This window comes from Geotrypetes seraphini, chromosome 19, assembly GCF_902459505.1.
Source record: "Geotrypetes seraphini chromosome 19, aGeoSer1.1, whole genome shotgun sequence".
Classification (NCBI taxonomy): Eukaryota; Metazoa; Chordata; class Amphibia; order Gymnophiona; family Dermophiidae; genus Geotrypetes; species Geotrypetes seraphini.
Window position 1 is genome coordinate 32,449,283 of NC_047102.1, and position 21,314 is coordinate 32,470,596.

The 21,314-nt window shown below is 43.8% G+C and overlaps 2 protein-coding genes across 2 annotated transcripts in view; one reads left to right on the forward strand and one right to left on the reverse strand.

The window, feature by feature from the left end:
• Positions 1–21,314, forward strand: part of TSPAN4 (tetraspanin 4) — a 355,015-nt gene that overhangs the window by 326,799 nt on the left and 6,902 nt on the right. The window contains exons 5-6 of the mRNA XM_033928280.1: positions 8,530–8,661; positions 13,355–13,438. Coding sequence (XP_033784171.1) covers positions 8,530–8,661; positions 13,355–13,438 — 216 coding nt within the window. The remainder of the gene's footprint in view (positions 1–8,529; positions 8,662–13,354; positions 13,439–21,314) is intronic.
• LOC117352133 overlaps positions 1–21,314 on the reverse strand; it is a 1,164,809-nt gene that overhangs the window by 106,902 nt on the left and 1,036,593 nt on the right. The gene's annotated exons all lie outside the window — the stretch shown is intronic.

Here is a 21,314-nt window from a genome sequence, read left to right on the forward strand (position 1 = left end):
ATCACATGTTTCAGAGAGGGCATTAAGAAAAATAAGGTTAAAAACTTTTCCAGAGATGACCAGGATTATGAATCTGGAAAAGTATATCCTTGGATGAATATAGCTATTACTAAAGATACCACTAAGAAGATTGGTTTTAGTGAACTTTCTACAGATGGAACTTCTGGGAGCGATACCTCATCTGGAGATTTTTTTAGGATCCAGACAGACCTACAGAGAGGGAACAGCTGCAAGAAAGATCGAGGGAGAGGCAACACTCAATGCTCACAAACCAGATCACAATGTCAGACAAAGCAGTGGTGATCAATTTATCACATTTGCAACTTTCCGATGAAGATACTTCACTACTCTCTAAACGCCTGACCTATGTTCCATCAAACCTTTTTGAATGCTTTCGCTTTAAAACCGACTTGGAATATTTATTAGGAAGTTACAGTTGAAAATTTATTTTCATGATAAAGAATGGGAAGGTGATCATTCACTTTTTTCTCCTATGTCAAGATGGATTCCTTTCATTCCTATTGACCTTATTGTGAACACATTTAAGACCTTGGTGTTAAGGGATGTTTTGAAGATTTTAACCACTCCAGACTACAAGATTTTCAGAAAAGAAATAAAAACTATACTCTTCAAGAAATTCCTGAAACAGTCCTAACTTCAATTACTCTTAACAACTAGAAATGAAAAATGACCTACTCTTTACAACTCTAGAAATGACAACTGTTCTTCCATTGTAACCCCCATTTAGATATCTTTTGTAATCCGCCTTGAACCGCAAGGTAATGGCGGAATAGAAATCTCTAATGTAATGTAATGTAATGTAAATAGCACTGACTAAATTAAAGAAGCTCACTCACAGTTGTCTGACACCAATGCTTATGTATGTCTCGATAAGGATCTACAGGTCCAGATTGCACAGATCACTGAATGTGGTGTGCAACAAGGCTTTCTGACTGCACATGAGTTTCAATTTCTGAATTTACAACACCCCACCCCACCTCTCTTAACTTTTCCAGATATTTGATGCATCCAAACAATACGCTCTATTCTTTTACCAAGTTCTCTGGTTGGCTGTACTTGTCACTGGCAGCATCCATGAGCCACTGAGGTGCCAGCATCTGTGACTCAGGGACGCTACTGCTGCCTGCCAAGCTTGGCAAAAGGGACCCCCAGCCAACTGCAGAGGAAGTCCTCAGCTGACAGCTAGAGGGTCCTCATCAGCTGAGTATTTATATTTACATTAGAGGCTCTGGTAGAAACCCATTTACAAAGAATGCATTCTTCTCAATTAATATTTCCAAATTAATAGTGTCTTTGCTTATTTGTAAATGGATCTCTACCAGAGCCTTTAATTCAATAGCATAATTGAATTAAATAACTACTTCTGAAGTTTATAGGGACTGGTGGGGATGGATTTGATTCCAGCGGGGACGGGTTTGATTTCTGTCCCCATGCAACTCTCTACTTCTGAAATGAAATAATGGTGGGAGAAGGAGGCCCCCAAATCTATGTTTGCCTAGGGCCCAATATAGTGTTAATTCAACCCTGGCTGCATGAAGAAATAAGTCATCTATTGAGGGGTGGGAAAGAGAGTTACAGACTAGGGCTGGAAGAGAGTGTAGCAGCTATAGAGGTACAAGTGTGGATAACAGACATCTAAAGACCAGAGTTAGCCAGCTAGATATAATTACTACTACTATTAATTATTTCTAAAGCACTACCAGATGCATGCAGCACTGTATAGAGTTACAAAGAGTAAGAAAACAGTCCCTGCAGAGAGAGGCAGAGGGAGTGAGAAGCTAAAGGGGAGAAAAGCACAGGAAAGAGAAGTAGAGGCAGGAGACTAATAGGGGAATCGGCAAGAGTTAGCTCCACCCACCCCCCGATGTCGACCACCAAAGCTCCCCCTTAAAAGGGGAGGGTCCAATGGCACTCAGCTGTTTGGTGCGCATTGAAGGCAAGTGTTAAAGGCGCTCGCCTTAGGGAGAGCGCCTTTGCGAATGGCCTTGAGAAGGGCCGAGCCACCGCCAAAGGAGAGCAGAAGAAGACCACAGCAGACGCAGAGGACACACAACCAGGCAGACACAGCAGCTACAGAAGACACACAGCCAGGCGGACACAGCTGCTACAGGGGACACACCCAGGCGGACACAGCAGGTACAGAGGACACATAGCCAGGCAGACAAGGCAGGTACAGAGGACACATAGCCAGGCAGACAAGGCAGGTACAGAGGACACACAACCAAGCAGACACAGCAGCTACAGAGGACACACAACCAGGCGGACACAGCAGGTACAGAGGACACACAGCCAGGCAGACACAGCAGCTACAGAGGACACACAACCAGGCGGACACAGCAGGTACAGAGGACACACAACCAGGCAGACACAGCAGGTACAGAGGACACACAACCAGGCGGACACAGCAGTTACAGAGGACACACAGCCAGGCAGACACAGCAGCTACAGAGGAGACACAACCAGGTGGACACAGCAGTTACAGAGGACACACAGCCAGGCGGACACAGCAGCTACAGAGGACACACAACCAGGCGGACACAGCAGCTACAGAGGACACACAGCCAGGCAGACACAGCAGCTACAGAGGACACACAACCAGGTGGATACAGCAGTTACAGAGGACACACAGCCAGGCGGACACAGCAGCTACAGAGGACACACAACCAGGCGGACACAGCAGCTATAGAGGACACACAACCAGGCGGACACAGCAGCTACATAGGACACACAACTAGGCGGACACAGCAGCTACATAAGACACACAACCAGGCAGACACAGCAGTTACAGAGGACATACAACCAGGCAGACACAGCAGCTACAGAGGACACACAACCAGGCGGACACAGCAGCTATAGAGGACACAGCCAGGTAGACATAGCAGCTACAGAGGACACACAGCCAGGCGGACACAGGTACAGAGGACACACAACCAGGCAGACACAGCAGCTACAGAAGACACCCAGCCAGGCAGACACAGCAGCTACATAGGACACACAACCAGGCGGACACAGCAGCTACAGAGGACACACAGCCAGGCAGACACAGCAACTACAGAGGACACAGCTAGGCAGACACAGCAGCTACAGAGGACACACAGTCAGGCAGACACAGCAGCTACAGAGGACACACAACCAGGTGGACACAGCAGCTATAGAGGACACACAACCAGGCGGACACAGCAGCGACAGAGGACACACAACCAGGTAGATACAGCAGCTACAGAGGACACACAACCAGGCAGACACAGAGGGCACACAGCCAGGTAGACACAGAGGACACAGTAGGCGCTAAGGACACACAGCCAGGCAGACACAGCAGATACAGAGGACACACAGCCAGACAGACGCAGAGACCACAGCAGGCAAAGAAGACATCCACAGCAGACCGGCAAGCAGGCAGCAATGGAAGTAGCAGACAGAAGCAGGATGTTAAGCTTCCCAGTTTTCTACACCATTTGCCATATGTATGACTACCTCCCCTCTTGGAGGCGGTCTTACGTATGCATTCGATGCGAAGAGCTGGAGAGCCCGAGGAAACAAGTCAGACTTCTGGAGGGCAGAGTACTGGAACTGGAGGCACTTCAAGCAGTGGAGGAGGAAGACAGAGATGCAGAGAACTTCAAGCAGTGGAAAAGGAAGACAGAGATGCAGAGAACATGAAGACAGAGGACACCATCGAGGAAGAAGTCCGAGAGCTGTTCATTGAGGAGGCATACAGGGAGGCCATGGAAAATCACAAGCAACAGTGGAATTGCCGAGATACACCTACAGAGAGTGTGGACCACCCGATGGACAACCATCATGAAGAAATGGGTGACACAGCAGCGAGAACGAAGGACACGGACCTACAGCTGGAGAGATTAACATACACCAGGGACAGGGACCTGCGGCTGGAGAATCAGAAGATAGAGAGGACAGCAATCGTCATGGGGGACTCCATCATCAGACAAGTCGACAGCCACATAGCGGAAGACTGGATTGGTTGGTGACCTGCCTAGCCAAGGTAGAAGACATAGTGAGCCACATCGACAGGATCATCGACAGTGTGGAAGAAGAAGATACGGCAATGGTGATCCATGTGGGGACGAACAACGTGAACAACAGGAACTACAACAGGGAAGTACTGAAGGACCAGTTCTGGATGCTAGGAAGAAAGCTGAAGACCAGAACGCAGAGGATAGCATTCTCGGAGATCCTGCCGTTACCCAAGCCTGACAAGAAGAGACGGCTGGAGCTGCAAGCAGTCAACATGTGGATGCGGTGGTGGTGTGAGGAACAAGGATTCCACTTCGTGCGCAACTGGACGACGTTCTGGGGGAAGAGCAAGTTATTCAGGAAGGATTGACTCCACCTCAGCAGAGACAGAACAAGGCTACTTGCAAGCAACATCAAGAGAGAAGTTGATAAGTTTTTAAACTAGGAAGAAGGAGAAAGCCGACAGTCGACTGAGAGAGAGTCGATGGTTTGGGAACCGGTATATCTGGAGGATACCGTGCAGGAAGATAGAGGAAAAAACTCACTGGTTCACAGGCAAGACAGATCTAAAGGGACACAAGAGGGAAGGAAATGCAAGAAAGAAACAGGCCGCAAACTCAAGTGTATGTATACGAATGCAAGGAGCCTTAGGAATAAGATGGGTGAATTAGAAGCTATGGCATAAAAAAATAACAATGACATCATTGGAAACATGGTAGACTGAGGAAAACATCTGGGACACTGTGCTACCGGGATATTAACTATACCGCAGAGACAGAGAGGCTCAAAAAGGTGGGGGCATAGCCATATACATCAAAGAGGGAATTGAATTTCCTGGAGAGAACACGCCACAACTGACGGATAAGTTAGAGTCTCTATGGGTCAAAATTCCGGGAACAAATGGACTGGAAACGAAGATCGGTATCTATTACCGACCCCCAGGGCAATCCGAAGAAATTGATGGAGAAATGACGGACGAGATTAAATGCAACTGCAAGGGAGGCAGCGCAGTTATCATGGGTGACTTCAACTATCTGGGGATAGACTGGAACCTAGGCACATCCGGCTGCACTAGGGAGACCAAGTTCCTGGATGCTGTAGGCGATTACTTCCTGGAACAACTTGTCAAGGAAAATACAAGAGGAAATGCAATTCTGGACTTAATTCTAAATGGACTGTGAGGACTGGCACAAGATGTAGATGTAGAATGGACACTGGGAACAGCAATCACAATATGATCCGCTTCGATCTGGATGCAGGGGCGAAACATCAGTCCAGAACGAGAGTCACAGCACTGAACTTCCAAAAAGCGAATTACGAAAGGATGAGACTCATGGTGGGGAAGAAGATTAAGAAGAGGATAAGCACTGTAAAAATGCTAGAGCAAGCTTGGTCCCTTTTTAAGGACACAATCACCGAGGCACAAAATCTATTTATACCCCCTATCAACAAGAGATCCAAGAGGAAAAAGAACAAAGAACCAGCATGGCTCACTGTAGAGGTGAAGGAAGCGATCAGAGACAAGAAAACTTTGTTTAAGGAATGGAAAATGTCAAAGATGGACAAAAACTGGAATAAACACAAACAACATCAATGCATGTGCCATAAGGCGGTAAAAGGGGCCAAAAGAGACTATGAGGAAAAAATAGCCAAAACTTCATGCCGTTCTTTCGACATTGTTATTTTATTAACTGAACCGCAAACATTCTTTGCCCTGAAAAATAAATGAATAAAACTATCTTTGGAGACTGAGACAAGAGGAAAATAGCTTTTGGTAGGAATTTTGGGGAGGGGATTAGAAAACCAGAGGTCCAGAATTCTCTTCTGCTTTAAACATCTCATTTAGCACTGAGCAGCATAGAAATTTCCGCTTGACTGCTAAATTTTTATGCAACATGAAGCTGTCGCTTTATATCAGGCAGAGGAAGTGAATAATTTTACAGGGAAGCTGCAGCCCATACAGCTGTTTGCTGTCTACGTCCTGCTTGACAGATGCCTAAGACAAAAGAAAGAAAGATATTTACAGAGAGATGAAGATGTATGTAACTCATCCGTGAAGGTTGATTATTATGTTTCCTTTTTGAGTGTGAAATAATCAGTCGTGCGTGTTTAACTTACCCAGACACTCCTGTTGAGCAAAATCAAAACAAAAGCAGAGTGACTGCTACCGTGTTTCCCCGAAAATAAGACATTGTTTTATATTAATTTTGGGCCCAGAAAAGGCACTAGGTCTTATTTTCAGGGAGGTCTTATTTTTTTCAGGTACAATGATCATCTCCCTTCCTCTCCTCCACTCCAATTCTTCCTATTTCTTTTCTCTCCCCCACATGTGCAGCATCTTACCTCCCCTCTCACACATCCCCTTGTACAGTATCTTTCTATCCCTCCCTCCTTCCCATCCATTGTGCAGCATCTTTTTATCCCTCCCATCCCCCCTTGCTAGATGAGAGGTTGGGAAGGGGTATTGCAGGATGAGGGTTGGGGAGCTGGGTGAAAAGGGAGCAGCACTTTGAAGATTGTGGGAGATGGGAGGGCAGGAAGACAGCATTGCCAGATATGGGGTGGTGGGATCAAGGGGAGGGGTTGGGAGCAGTGTTGCCATTATGTTTTATCCTTACCCTACTATTTCCATTTTCTTCTCAAATATGTAACTTTTTCCTCCCTTCCCTTTTATCCTCACGGTCTAGTTCGTTTTGTGATGTTATATGTATATACACAATGCCTCATTTTTTCAGTCTTGTTAAATTTCTCTTTCTTTTAAACATATTGTTAACCAGCCAGATATTAACTTGATGGTTGGTATATCAAAATTAATAAAACTTGAAACTTGAAACATGAGGGGTGGGGGAGGTGAGAGGAAGGGGAGCAGCATGAAGACTGGGAGAGGGAGGGAGCGCTGCTATTTGGGGGGCGAGGGGAGCCAGGGGAGCCAGCCAGTGCCACCTGGCCTGGCTCTCTCATCTGCGGCGCCGAAGGTACCTTTCACCCTCACTACGCTACTGAAGTTTTAGATGTCATTTTAGACAGTATGCCCCCCCCCAAAAAAAAAAAAGCAAACAGAATGCAAGAAATTATTACCAAGAATATGATGATGCCTCCATATTGATCCATGATGCAACCTCACTCTGAATACAGCAGAATTAGAAGAATTAGAAGAACGACCAAGATGATAAAGGGGATGATGGAACTCCTCTCGTATGAGGAAATATTAAAGAGGTTAGGGCTCTTCAGCTTGGAAAAGGAAAATCTGAGGGGAGATATGACTTAAGTCAACAAAATCTTGACTGGTGTAGAAAGGGTACAAGTGAATCGATTTTTTAACTCCATCAAAAATTAGAAGACTACGGGGGACACTCAATGAAGTTACAGGAGGAAATGCTCTTTGTTTATGCTTGTCTGATCTTATATGTGTTTTATAGAATTATGTATGTAAAATTATGCAAACTGTTTAGGCTTAAACGATATAGAAATTTTTAAAATAAATAAATGCGTTTTCAATCAAAGAATAGTTAAGCTCTGCAACTCATTGCCAGAGGATGTGGTAACAGTGGTTAATGTACAAAATCCTGAATGGTATAGAATGGGTAAAAGTGAATCAATCTTTTACAAAGACTAGGGGACAATCAATGAAGTTATATGGAAATGCTTTTAAAATAAATAGGAGGCAATATTTTTTTCACTGAACAAATAGTTAAGCTGTGGAACTCATTGCCAGAGAATGTAGTAACAGTTAGTGCAGCTGGATTTAAAAAAAAAGGTTTGGCAAGTTCCTGAAGGAAAAGTCCATAGTCCGCTATTGAGACAGACATGGGGGAAGCCACTGCTTGCCTTGGCATTGGTTGCATAGAATGTTGCTACTACATTTCTCCCTCCGAATTCGCAAGGGTTAGGGGCAGAGCTGGCCCGCAAATATGGAAAATCGCAAATAACTTTTAGGGCCGACTTTGACCCACCCCTCCTGCATCCCAGACCTCACCAGAACTTACCTGGTGGTCTAGCAGTGACGCAGGGCAGGAACAACGATCTTCCTATGCTCCTGTCCCGTGCAGAGCAATCAACAAAAATGGCTGCCATGAGTTCCCATTGTAGTCTCGTGAGACCACAGGTACTCACAGCAGCCATTTTTGTTGATGGCTCTGCAAGGGGCAGGAGCATAGGAAGATCACTTCTGCCCCCTGTCACCGCTAGACCACCAGGTAAAGTCTGGGGAAGTTCGGGACGCAGAAGGGAAGCAGGGATGGATCAGAGGCAGCCTTTAAAAATTAGGAGACAAAAAATTGCGAATGACTGAGTTTGCGAGTTCTAAACCTGCAAATTCGGAGAGAGAAGTGGATTGGGGTTTCTGTCAGGTACTTGTGAGCTGTATTGGTGACTGCTGGAAACAGGATACTGGGCTAGATGGACCATTAGTCTGACCCAGTATGACTATTCTTATGTTCTAAATAAAGTTGATATGGAAGTAAAATTCTTTGTTTGCATTTTATTTGTTATTTTATTTATTTATGAAGCTGCCCCTCTGCTTTATTTTTGCAGTTCAGATGCTGTGGGGTCGCAAACTACACAGACTGGTTTGAAGTATATAATGCCACCCGGGTGCCAGATTCCTGCTGCCTGGAATTCAATGAAAACTGTGGACTCCATTCCCCAGGAACGTGGTGGAAAGATGTAAGTAGCTAACACATTCAGAGAAAAGATTTGCTTTCATGTTATCTTTATAACACGCTTACAACTGTCAATGACTTTTGAGAGAAGAGAGTCCATAGCTTTAAGTGTCTACACAACAGATTGGGAGAAGCTGCAAAATCCAGCAGTTCACACTGCTAAGACTGAGGGAAGCTGTAACAGATAGGAAGCAGGAGGAGTAATCCTCCGAGATCTAGTAAGTGCACTTCTTTCCCCTTCTTAAGAACACAAGAAACGCCTTCGCCGGATCAGACCGAGGTCCATCTAGTCCAGCGATCCGCACCTGCGGCGGCCCATTTAAGTACTCCTTTTTGAAGACCCAGAATTACCGTATCCCTCAATATGATATGCAAGAAGGTGTGTATCCAACTTGCGCTTGAATCCCAGTACAGTAGTCTCCTCCACAACCTCCCCGGGGAGTGCATTCCAAGCACCCACCACGCGCTGCGCGAAACAGAACTTCTCGACATTTGTCCTGAACCTACAGCCACTCAGTTTCAGGCTATGATCTCTAGTCCATGTCACATTTGAAAATGTTAGCAATGCTGTTTCATGGTCCATTTTGTCAAATCCTTTTAATATTTTAAAAGTCTCTATCATATCCCCCCTCAGTCTTCTCTTCTCGAGGGTAAACAGTTCCAGTTTCCTGAGTCGATCTTTGTAATCCAAATGCTCCATCCCTTTGACAAGTTTCGTGGCTCGCCTCTGCACTCTCTCCAGCAGAGTTATATCTTTCCCTTTCTTCCACCACCTCTTCCGGGAAACTGTTCCATGCATCTACCACCCTTTCTGTAAAAAAGTATTTCCTTAATTTACTTCTGAGCCTATCACACAACCAGGCAGACACAGCAGCTACAGAAGACACCCAGCCAGGCAGACACAGCAGCTACATAGGACACACAACCAGGCGGACACAGCAGCTACAGAGGACACACAGCCAGGCAGACACAGCAACTACAGAGGACACAGCTAGGCAGACACAGCAGCTACAGAGGACACACAGTCAGGCAGACACAGCAGCTACAGAGGACACACAACCAGGTGGACACAGCAGCGACAGAGGACACACAACCAGGTAGATACAGCAGCTACAGAGGACACACAACCAGGCAGACACAGAGGGCACACAGCCAGGTAGACACAGAGGACACAGTAGGCGCTAAGGACACACAGCCAGGCAGACACAGCAGATACAGAGGACACACAGCCAGACAGACGCAGAGACCACAGCAGGCAAAGAAGACATCCACAGCAGACCGGCAAGCAGTTTTTGCCTCTCTTGGAAGTTTCTCTTCATATTCTTTCTTAGCTGTCTTTATCAATGCTTTGCATCTAACTTGCCAGTGCTTGTGTTTTTTTCTTATTTTCTTCATTCGGATCCTTTTTCCAATCTTTAAAGGATTTTTTTTGGCTCTAATAGCCTCTTTCACTTCACTTTTTAACCACGCTGACTCTCGTTTCCAGAGCTTCCTTTCAAATGAGAGAGACTCGACTCATGACCATTTATATAAACGTCTCTATCATATCTCTTCTCTCCAGCCTTTCCTCCAAAATATACAAATTGAGATTTTTGTCAGACAATGATTGCCATGCTATCTCCTACCACAATGTATCAGAGTGTGATACAGGGGTTATAGCTACAGTCCCAGCACCCTTGAGGTTGTGGGTTCAGACCCATGCTGCTCCAAAGAGCCCTGGGCAAGTCACTTGTTCCCCCATTGTCCCAGGTATATTAGATAAATTGTGAGCCCACTGGGACTGAGAGAAAATGCTTGAGTACCTGAATAAATTTATGTAAACTGTTCTGAGCTTCCCTTGGAGAATGGTATAGAAAACTGAAAAATAAAACTTATGATAAATAAAAACGGAGACATAAAACCAGACTAACAATTGAGTCTAGCTACCTAAGGAAATTAAGCATTTGGAAAAGTTTCTTTAATTTTTAGCTCTTTTTTAAATTAATACAATTGTTTCCAACAGAAGGTGGTTCAGAAGAGAATTCCAGAGTCCAGGTCCAGCAAAAAAAGCTGAATTACGGGTCGAGTCCAATCTAGCTCAGGAGAGGGGAAGTATTATAAGAACATAAGAAGTTGCCTCTGCCGGGTCAGACCAGGGGTCCATCGCGCCCAGCAGTCCGCTCCCGCGGCGGCCCATCAGGTCCATGACCTGTAAGTGATCCTTTGTCTAAAATCCTTTAATCCCCATTTTTCTTCTTTCATGATCCTATCTCTACCTCTATCTATATCCCTCAATCCATGTATCCTTCAGGAACTTGTCCAATCCCTCTTTGAATCCCCTTAATGTGCTCTGTCCTATCACATCCTCCAGAAGCGCATTCCAGGTGTCCACCACCCTCTGAGTGAAGAAAAATTTCCTAGCATTGGTTCTAAACCTGTCCCCTTTCAATTTCTCCGAGTGCCCCCTTGTTCTTGTAGTTCCCAATAGGCTGAAGAATCTGTCCCTTTCTACATTCTCTATGCCCTTCATGATCTTGTAAGTCTCTATCATGTCTCCTCTGAGTCTTCGCTTCTCCAGGGTGAAGAGCCCCAGCCTTTCTAGCCTTTCTGCGTATGAAAGGTTTTCCATACCTTTTATTATTCTTGTCGCTCTTCTCTGAACCCTCTCAAGTATCTCCATGTCCTTCTTTAGGTACGGCGACCAATATTGGACACAGTACTCCAGATGTGGTCGTACCATCGCGCGGCACAACAACATGATGACTTCCTTCGTTCTGGTTGTAATACCCTTCTTAATAATACCCAGCATTCTGTTTGCCTTCTTTGAGGCTGCTGCACATTGTGCCGTTGACTTCATTGTTGTGTCCACTAGTACACCCAAGTCTCTTTCAAGGTTACTTCCCTCTAGTACTAATCCCCCCATTTGGTAGCTGAATATCGGGTTCTTTTTCCCTATATGCATGACCTTGCATTTCCCTACATTGAAGTTCATCTGCCATTTATTCGCCCACTCCTCCAGTTTGTTCAGGTCCCTTTGTAGGTCCTCGCATTCTTCCGCAGTTCTAACCCTCCTACAGAGTTTAGTGTCATCCACAAATTTATAACTTCACACTTTGTCCCTGTTTCCAGGTCAATAATAAATACATTGAACAGCAGCCAAGAACCAAACCCTGCGGAACTCCGCTCGTGACCCTCCTCCAGTCCGAGTAGTGACCCTTCACTCTAACCCTCTGCCTTTTGCCTGCCAACCAGTGTTTAACCCATCTGTCTACGTCCCCTCCCACCCCGTGGTTCCACAGCTTCCTAATGGTTCTGGTCAGTGGTGTACCTGGCTGGGCAATAACATGGAGCAGAGCATCCCCTCCTCTAGCCGGAGCAACCCCCTGCACACGGCCATCGGCTATGCCATCTCCCAGGAAGTTGACATCAGAGGGGGTGATGAGCTGGCAGACTGCAGACCCGTGAGTGGTCCAGCACCCCAAGCTCCTTGCACCTGGGTGATACCAGGCCCCCTGCCCTTGGTACGCCACTGGTTTTGGTTCAAATATCTTAAAGTACAGGGAGCACAATAGGGGGTTCATAGTTGGCTAGGAGGTAAGGCTGTTTGAAAGAGAGTATTTTAAATGTGAAAACCAGGAGTTTAAATTTCCTCTGGTAGTGAGTTTCTCACAAAAGAGGAAAGATCCTATCAAATAATTTCACACTTTTTATTATGCTAACTACTAGGTTTTGGATCAATTGGAGCCTTCATATGCTGTAGTTTGGGAAGCCATTAAATAGAGAATTAGCATAATTGATATATGTTTCACTCTGCCTAGGTGTAGGTTAGCTTTCCATAATATGGCTAATGTAAGTAGTGGCATTTCTTCATTGTATGAATGATTTATTTCTTGTATATGCTAAATTTGTATTTTCTTGTAATATATAATCTGAATTGCAATACAAAAAGAATTAGCATAATTGATTCTGCAAAACACAGGGGAATGCATTCATTTATGTAGTGAAGCAGTCTCTACATGAACATTTATTGCTCATGAGGCATAACACACCAAAACAGCTCTTGGGCTTTGAAGCAAGATGTTGACCAAAAGACAAGCAGGGATCTAATATTACCCCTAAAAGTTTGAGAAGGTTAAAGAACGGCCTTCCATATTTGGAGCTATCTGAAGAGTTGTCAGGAATCCAGTGATCTAAATGCTCTTTGACTTTGTTGGATGTTAGTCAGTGACCAACTAGTCACCTCGCAGTTTCATCAGCTACTATGTCAAATAAAGATAAATCAATCTTCTCTGGATCTACAAATGTAAGAAGAAGATTTCAACCTCTGCTCACTTTCAGTTAAAAGCAAAGGCCTCATGTTATTCAGCAAAGGGTTAGACTATATAGAGAAGTCACGTCTCGGCCATCCTTCTCATGGACAGACATTTAGAGCAACCCTCATATAGGATGAAATAAAACTGGGCAAGCTTGAAAAGATTTAATTAAAATGTGCTCATTTAAATTTTTACACCCATAGCAGGCTCAGGAGATAGCAAGGTGCATGTTTAATGTGATGAGTGAGCAGATTAGGAGGTTGCAGTATGTGCTTTAGCATTGTAACATTTCTGTTGGATGATGCGGTATTGCTGTTCCAGTCTCACCTTGCATTTATTGCCACATCATTCAGCTCTTCCCTTTCTGGTTCCAACTCTAATGGTCTTATTTCTCCCTTTTCCCAGCCTTGCTACGACAGAGTGAAAGCGTGGCTCCATGAAAATTTGCTGGCAGTAGGAATCTTTGGACTCTGCACCGCTTTGGTTCAGGTACTGACTTGAATTCTTTGGTGTGTGGTTGTCTTGCTCTTGAATGTATGCAGACCACGCTGGAGGACAGCTTTTTCTTTTCTAGTAAAAAAAAAAAAAAAGGTGCTAGTCAGTGGGGGGGAGCGGTCTACCCCAGTCGCCATTCTGGTGGGGGTGCCCCCACCACCTCTCCTCCTTTTCATCTCCGCCTTCTCCCATTCCTCCCCTCGCCATGCGCACACCCCCCCCCACCCCTTTCCGCCATACCTGTAGTTGTTCACCTCCGCAAGCAATAACTTTAACGTGCTCCTTGCAACTGCATCATCTCTCCCACTGATGTCACTTCCAGGTGCCATGCATAGGAAGTGACGACGGAGTCACAAGGAGCACATTGAAGTTCTTGTTACTCATGGTGGTGAACAACTAGAGATACAGGGGAAGGGAAGAGGGGTGCATGTGTGACAGGGGGGGGGAATGAGAGGTGGAGATGAGGGCAGGGGAGGGGCACCACTTCCCTGGGCGCCTCTCACCCTTGCTACACCACTGGTGCTAGTACCAACATGTAAAGCCATCCTTAAAGATGTGTGTATCCTCCCTCAATAGTCTATGAAAAGGCAGCATTGCAACTATACCACTCCATAGTACATACTTCTTGTGGGAAAAAGAGAACAAATGTATCACACTTTGGTCACAACTACAAATTATAGACAGAACTGTTCCACAGAAAAGTGAACTTGAAAACTCCAAGAAGCCAGACTCTGTATGCAGTGCAGTTCTAGAGAAATGGAAACAAACCACCAAATTCTGTAAATGGCGCCTTAAGATTTTCCATTTGGAAAATCAGGCAACCCTAACTTAGTCAAATCACTAAACTACAACTAAAACAAATGTTTCTACTTTTCTTATTTAACAGATCAGCTTCTGCAGCTTTTGTCTAAAACATTTTGCCGTTTTTTTATGTACGGTTGCAACATATGCCACCATATTCTCCAGCTCGCGTGCAGACAGCTTCTCCTCTGAGAGGCACTCTCTAGGTATACACTGGGGGTATGCAGTAGTGCTGCCCGATTCATGATTCGAAACAGGTGAATTGATTCAATAAAAAAAAAAAAAATCGGCCTATAAATATGGTCTTGATAAAAAACAAAGTTATAAGTGGTTGCAATTGAAGCAGGCTATTCAGGTAGGGTTCCCTGAATGGAAATCTCTAAATAATCAATCTAGTTTAGAATTCCTATGTTTTCAGGCAGACTTTCTGGGACACCAGGCCGCACAGTGGTATAAAGTATTATCTAATTATTTGAATAAAAAACCCCAAAATGGACTTAGGGATAGTTGGAGCATTGAGATTAAGCATCAGATTAATGTATCTCAATGGCCATGTATTTGGTCTTGGAGAATGAAATGTACAGTGTCTGCATCTATGAGGCAAACATGGTTTTTCCTGTTGCATAGAACATTCTGGACCCCTGTTCGTTTACAAAAATTGGATTGCTCTAAGTCTAATAGATGTTGGCATTGTCATATTGAAGTTGGAACTTTGGATCATCTATTATTTTATTGTCCATTCATTAAGGCCTTTTGGTATTCAATTTGGGACCAAGTTAACCTTATGATGGAAAATCATGTGGCATTATCTTATGATACGGTTTTATTTGGAATGAGTATGAGAGCTAAGTGTCAAATATCTGCTGCTAACAATAAGCTTTTGATGATCTTTACGGGTGTAGCTATCCAACAGATAATGTATAATTGGAAGAATTGTTCTAGATTGAATTATAGTTTCTGGTGGAATTCAGTATGCCATCTATATAAAATGGAAAGACTGCTTGCAATACAAAATGGTTATTTTAATAAGTTCAAGGATATGGGGAGGCCAGTAATAAGCTATTATAATGATTAATGATTATTTGTTTTTTTTTCCTCATGTGACAATATTGGAAGAAAGGGTGGCTGGGCGGGTCATGATAATTTAAGAATATATATATGAATATCATAAAATATTAATATTCATATGATATATATTAGTTGTATATGAATTTGGGAGGGGGAGGGGATTAAATCTTTTTGATGTATGATATTGAAGATTTTTCAAGTGATGTACTATAATTGTTCGATATTTACTGTACACTTGATGTAAGTTATAAAATGAATAAAGATTAAAAAAAAAAAAATTGGCCTCCCGATTCGATGACCGACCCTTACCCCATGCCTTCCTAAAGCAGGAGTGGCAGAGCTGCCTCTTGCTGGCCGTCCGCTGCCGCTCCTGCTTGAGGGGGAAGAGTCAGTCAGAAAGGCCTGCATGTTCCCCTAGCTTCTCCACTCTTACCTTAAGCAGCTAATACGGCAGCCTGCAGGATCGCTGGTGCTATAGCGATCCTTGCAGCTACCCGTCGTCCTCAGCAGAACGTTCACTCTGCTACAGTCCTGCCCCTGCTCTGAAGTCAGGATGGCAGGAGAGATAGTAGGTGAAAGCCTGTACCTGGGAAAGGGGATACAGGATGTAAGGAAGAGAGAAAGAAGAAGCTGGATATGGGGAGAGATAAGATGCTGGGCATGGAGGGAGCATAGGAACATGACACAAGAGGGACAGTACTGGAGAGGAGAATAGGGACAGGGACACAAAAAAGAGATGCTGGATGAAAGGGTAGTTGAGAAAAGGAGAGATGGTGGATCTGTGGATGGTGGGGTCCATTGCTGCAGCTGCGGGGGGATGGAGATGAACAAAAGGAAATATGCCAGACCTTCATGGGAGGAAAGGGAAACAGAAGGGGAGGACAGAGATGGAAGAAGGATGGTTAGCACAGAGAAAGAAGAAAGAAGGACCCAGAAGACAACCAGACCAACATGGGACCAACATGATTTGAAAAATGACCAGACAACAAAAGGTAGGAAAAATAATTTTATTTTCTGTTTTGTAATTAATATATGTCAGATCTGGTGTTAGACCGTGAACGTGAGCTAAGATGTAACAGAGAGAGGAAAAGTAATTTTTGTTTATTTATTTTGTTTATAACACAGGACCAGTGTGGGTAGGATAGGGCAAAGGGGGTAAAGCGGCTATAAAATAAACCCACCAGGATGTTTGGAAAAAACCACCGGGCAGGAAAATCGAATCGAATCAAAATTATTTTTCCTGAATCGGGCAACACTAGTAAGCAGAGCCTTGCTTTTTTATTGATACTTGGGGACCACGGGTCAGTTTTATTGAGCAAGAACACCTTGGATAAAAAAGCCCTGCTGATGGGGAAAGGAGTAACTTTATACACTTCACACATTAGATGAGTATAGAAAATTATAAGCTTAAAATGATATCTGCAGAGTGCAGAAGCTTAACTGCCTTTTTCTTTTTAATTTCTTTATTCAGTTTTGCATATTACAAGTGTATCAGAAAAATTCATATAATCTTATAAATATACACTTGATTTTCTTCATGAACACTTTAAGTACAATATATCATACTTATATTCATATTTTATAATGATTTAAATATTATGTAATACATTTAATAAATATAACTGCCTTTTTCTCACTAAGAAGTCCAAGACCAAGAACATCCTGGCCTAAATGACAGTGCAACTAAGGTTTTAACGCCTGCCAGAGCCTAAGAACAATGGCGTACCTAGCATATGTGATATCTGGGGTCCATTAATTTTTAATAACTCTCTCCTCTGTATGAAAAACATGAATTTTAGCAATAATTCACACGCCACACAACAAGAGTGTACCTAGGAAAAGACAGCATCTTACATACTACAATGAGCAGAAGAACATCAATACACAAATTGCAAATTAAACAAACCAGACTAGTACAGATCGATCCTGCAGTCAATGCTATTAGAAAATCATGTCAGTATGGAATATGTAATCACAAACTAAAAATAGAAATATGTAGAGAAAAGTTAAACTGAACCACAAAGAAGACATACTTTGAATTCAATGCAACACCACAGAAACAGTGATGCATGTCCCCAAATCTGTGCAAAATATAAAGATAGTAAATTTGAAAAAAAAAAAAAATCCTGAAAAATTGCAATCATCACTTTACAAATTAACAAATAAAAATAAAACAAAAAATGGAAAATAAGATAATACCATTTTATTGAATTAAAACATTTTTAAATTAGCTTTCAGAGCCCAAAACCTCTTTCCTCAGGTCAGATCAGGACAGAATACCGTTAACAGCAGTATATGCTGTTAACGGTATTCTGTCCTGATATGAGGAAGGGGATTTTGGACTCTTGAATTAATCAAACATGTATTCAAATTAGTCCAATAAATGGATCACTTTCTTTCCATTTTCTATTTATAAACATTTATCAACACAGCTACAATACTACATTACATTACATTAGTGATTTCTATTCCGCCGTTACCTTGCTGTTCAAGGCCGATTAAACAAGAATTGTCATGATGCTACAAAATACATTTGGTGGATTACATGAGAATTGTCATGATACTAGTAAATGCCTAATGAGTGGTTTGAATATTTTTTGATTTGCTATGTAGATAGTGTTGTGGGTGAAGCTTGGGGTGGGTCTGGTTCTGTTATAGAGGTTTAATGTATTTTTTGAAGAATAGGGTTTTTGTTTCTTTTTTGAAGGTTTTGTAGTCTGTGGTCGAGGATAGCAGATTTGTGAGTTGTCCGTCCAGCTTTGCTGCTCTGGTGGCTAGTAGGTTGTCATACATTTTTCTTCGTTTGACATTTTTGATAGGTGTGTGTGTGAATAGTGTGTGGGTTCTTCTGTGTCTGGTTGAGGTAGATTGAGTTAGTCGGTTGTTCCAGTAGGTTGGGCTGTCTCCGTTTATAGCTTTAAATAGTAGGCAATGGAATTTGAAGTATACTCTTTCTTGTATTGGGAGCCAGTGTGAGTCGTGGTATGCTTCTGTGATGTGGTCGTATTTTTTTAGCGAGTAGATGAGTCGTAGGGCTGTGTTTTGTATTGTTTGTAATTGTTTTATCATGGTTGCTGGGCAGGGGAGATATAGTATGTTGCAGTAGTCTATTAAGCTTAGGATTAGAGATTGTACCAAAAGTTGGAATTTTTTTCTGTTGAAGAATTTTCGAACTTATCTTAGGTTTCTCATAGTTGTGAATGATGTTTTTATTATTTTGTTGATTTGTGGTTGCATGGTACAGCCTCTGTCAATCAGTATTACAATAAGTTTTAGCGTGGGATGAATGGGGTAAGAGATCGAGTTTATTACTATGTTTGTTAAGGTTGGGGTTTTGCTGTTTTCTAGGAGTTTTTGTTCTAGAAGTTTGTTTTGTCTGGGTTAAGTTTTAGTTTGTGCTCTGTCATCCATGTTGCTACTGTTTCAAGTGTTTTGTGTATTGTGCTTATCATGGTGGGCTCCGGTTGGTCGAAGGGAAGGAGAATGGTAATGTAATCTGCATACTACTTTGTCCTAAAGCAAAAAAATAAATTAAAGAAAGAGAAATGTTTTTTATACCTTTGATGTCTCTGGTTTCTGCTTTCCTCAAAGTCATTCTCTTCTTCCATCCACTGTCTCACCTCTTCCTGCCCCTCCCATATGGCATCTCTCCTTCTATGCCTCTTCCAAAAACTGTTTGCCTCCCCCATCCATCTCTCCCTTCAGCCCCTTTGGTCTGGCATCCATCTTCTTTCTTCCCTCCCCTCCCCCAAAGGTCTGGCATCTCTTTCCTCTCATTCCCTTCCCACTCCCTTCTTTATCCTAAAGCAAAAATAAACAAACAAAAAGAAATAGAACATTTTTTCTACCTTTGTTGCCTGGTTTCTGCTTTCTTATCTCTTTCTTACATCTACTATCTGCCCTCTCTCTGCCATTTCCATATGACATCTGCTCTCTTTCTATGCCTCTTGCAGAAACTGCCTTTCCTTTCCATCTTTCCTTCCCCCCACCCATCTTCTTCCCTCTGCTTCCCCCATGGTCTGGCATCTCTGTCTACTTCCCTTCCATCTCTCCCTTCCTCCCCTGGTGGTTTTTAGCATCTCTCTCTCTCTCTCATCTTCTCCCCTCAGATCTGGTATTTGTCTTCTTCCTCCTTTCCGCCCCCCAGATCTGGTATTTATATCCTCCCCCTCAACCCTATGGTCTGACATTTCACTCTCTCCTCTCGTCTTCATTTTCTTCCCTCGTCTTCCTTCTCAATTTATTTTCTGCATCTGTCTAGGTTAAATTCTTACAATCCAGTCCTCAATTTCCCTCTTTCATTGTGTCTATACTTGCCACTTCTTTCCCTCACCCCTCCAGTATTTCACTAATTATTCTCTTCCCTCTATCCATCATGTGCCCTTTTTTTCTTTAACCTCCTCCTTCTTTCATGTGCCTTCTTTCTCTACCTCTATCCAGCATCTTCTCCTCTCTTTGTCCTCTCCCCTTCCATCCAGTGTATTTCCCCTCTCTCCCATTCAGTGACTATTCCCCTCTTCCTCTCCTTCCCATTTTCTTCCTCCATCTGTTCCCCTCTTCTTTCTCTCCCATCCCCACTTCCATCCAGCTTCTGCTCCCTCTCCCTTCCCCTCTAACATTCTATGTCTGTCCCCTTCTCTCTCTCCCACTTCCATCAGCATCTGCCCCTTCTCTCTCCCTGCATTCCAATTCCATCCAGTATCCTTCCCCCTTCTGTCTCTCTCTCTCTGCACTTCCCGCTCCCTCCACCACCCTTTCATACCAGTATCCTGCTCCCTTCTCTCTCCCTCCACCCCAGTGCCATCCAGCATCCTACCTCTTCATCTCCCCACCGCTGCTGTATGCTTCTTGAACCAGCAGCAGCATTGTAAACTTAAATGCAGCCATCGAGGGACCTTCTGGCACCTCCTTATGGCTGCTGGCTCTGTTTCAGAACAAGGAAGTGACATTGGAGGGGGTGGATCAGCTGCTGGAGAGGTGCAGGAAGGTCCCACAATGGCTGAATTTAAAGTTTACTGGTGCTGGTTCAGGTATGCAGCACAGTAGGCTGGGAGATCCCGCACCTAGTGTGCCGGCTGAGCACCCCCTTAGAGTGTGTCCCCAGGGGCAGACCATCCCCTCCAAACACCCCTCCCCACACACTTGCTATGCCACTACCTAAGAATGCTTAGATGCCAGAATGCTTAGGTGCCATTGGGTTTGATTCTATAAACAGCTCTTAACAGATTACTGACATCTCTTTTCTGCCTTTATGTGTTAGATGGCTGAGAGGAATGTAACACTGAACTATTTGGACATCTTAGAAAAGCTAAGGTCCTTGTGAATGAAAGATGAACTCTTACTTGTCTTTATTGTGTAGCCTGGCAAAGGTACTTGTCCAAGGGTGAAGTGAGGTTAGAACTCTTGACTGTTGTGTTGCTGAAAAAGAAGGTGATTCTCTTGATCTCATGACAAACTGGCAGTCTCTTTGGTAGGGCCAATGTTAGGGGAAGGCAAACAGGGCAGTTGCCCTGAGCCCCACAGCTCCAGGGGACCCCAGGCATCTCTTCTCTTTGTCGGACCATCTCCTTCCCTTCAAGGGCACTTTTTAAAATCAAAGTTTTCTCTTTCAGAGGGGCCATAATGCGGCAACTGTTCTTGCTAGATGGACGTGGCTGCCCTGAAGCTTCGCCTCTGATGCCACTTCTTGTTTCTGCCTGGGTGGATTGTATCAGAGGAGAAACTTTGGGGCAGCCATGTGCAACTTGCAAGAATGGCTGCCATGTTATGGCCTCTTTGAGAGAAAAAACTTTGATTTTGAAAAGCGCCACAAAGGTAAGGGGGAGGGAGGGAGATGGACCAAGGGGAAGAGGATGAGTGGCACTTCAGGTTTATTGTTTGGAGAAAGAGGGGAATGGACGCTGGATGGAAGTGGGGGAGAGTGAGATAGGGGAGCAGATGCTGGAAGGAAATGGGGGGAGAAAGAGAGGGGAGCAGAAGCTGGATGGAAGTAGGGAGGAGA